The 1,469-nt window shown below is 30.1% G+C and overlaps 1 protein-coding gene across 1 annotated transcript; it reads left to right on the top strand.

Moving 5' to 3' along the window:
• LOC104767140 lies at positions 477 to 1,235 on the top strand. The gene has a single exon (XM_010491177.2). The coding sequence runs from the start codon at positions 656 to 658 to the stop codon at positions 1,028 to 1,030; it is 375 nt and encodes a 124-aa protein (XP_010489479.1). The 5' UTR covers positions 477 to 655; the 3' UTR covers positions 1,031 to 1,235.

Genomic DNA, 1,469 nt, shown 5'->3' with positions numbered 1-1,469 from the left:
TTTTTAAAAAAAAAATATAGATAAGAATTGAAAATAATTTCAGATATACATAATTATAAATTAAGTTTACAATAAAATATATCTCTAAGTATAATATTATATATCTTACAAAAATACTAAGTTTCCAGGAAAAAAAAACATCACTTTTTATTAATTGCATTTCTCTTATTAATCATTCTAAATAATTTCCAAAATATAAAGAAACTTTATTCAAAACAATTTATTGTTCACATATATGATTTGGTCTTCTTCTTAAAAAGATTAGTCAAAAACAATTACTAGGTAATATAACTAATTTTCGCAAAATAGTGCGATAGTATTTTCGTAAAATATTTTACAAATAACAACTAATTTCTTTACAACTCCATCCATTTACAATAATCTTACTCCCAAAAGAAACTGTTAGGTATTTGTAAGTTACAAGTCCACACTTCGACTATATATACACTCTTGGACAAAAAAAACTCCTAAACATATTTATTTGTATGTTACATAGTAACAAAGAATACAACAACATAGTATGTAACTCAAAATACAAAAAGATTCTTTCCTTCTCGTAAAAGAAAGAAACAAAAACAAAAAACACAAAAGGCATTCGTCAGCTTTATTACAAAACACCATCACTTCTTCTTCTTTCTTTGTCTGAGTCCCAAGAATGGAAGACTTCAGATCCAGATCGTACGGTGACGGAAGAACATCAGACCTTCAAGTACAATACTCAGGCCACGGCCGGAGATCTGACGGACCAGATTCATTCAGTGGTAACGGTGGGATGCAAGATCTTAGGTCTTACAGCACTTCCTACACAGAGTACCCGACCAGGATACCCGAAGATCCAACGACGAATCCGAAGAAAGGAAGATCGTCATCATCTTCATCGTCTTCTTGGGGTGGTTTTGTGGATCCAGATTTACAGAGGAAGAAGAGAGTTGTGAGTTACAGAGCTTATACTGTTGAAGGTAAGCTTAAAGGCTCTTTCAGAAAAAGCTTCAAATGGATCAAAGATAAATGCAACAAATTACTTAATTAAGTTCAAGCCAATGTGCATGCTTAATGAGATTATTTAAACTTTCCGGTTTTTGTTTATTTATTTATTTATATATTTGATGATTTCGATCCACTGTCAATCTTTTTATCATTTTTTTGTGTGTTTTAGTTTGTGATGATAGTAGTAATTGTGTAACAACAATAATTAATAGATTCATATCGAGGATAAGTTTGTGATTCTTATTCGATTTTTGACGTATTCTAAATTATTTGTTTGGTGATGGCAAGTTAATTTCAATGTTTTCCCCATAATTCAGAATGGTGTTCACTCATTTCTTTTTTTCTTTTTTTTTTTTTTTTTTTTTTGTGTTACAAAAAAGNTAAATATTAAAATACAACTCCAAGATTGGTTGCCCAAACAGGAAGAAACGAGTTTACAAGGGTAGATTCTGAAGGTAGAAATCGTGAAGATCAAACTAAGC

The sequence above is a fragment of the Camelina sativa genome, chromosome 19 (assembly GCF_000633955.1).
Source record: "Camelina sativa cultivar DH55 chromosome 19, Cs, whole genome shotgun sequence".
In the NCBI taxonomy this organism is placed as follows: domain Eukaryota; kingdom Viridiplantae; phylum Streptophyta; class Magnoliopsida; order Brassicales; family Brassicaceae; genus Camelina; species Camelina sativa.
Note: the sequence above shows the minus strand (reverse complement) of the source record. Positions and strands in the feature narration are given on the sequence as shown.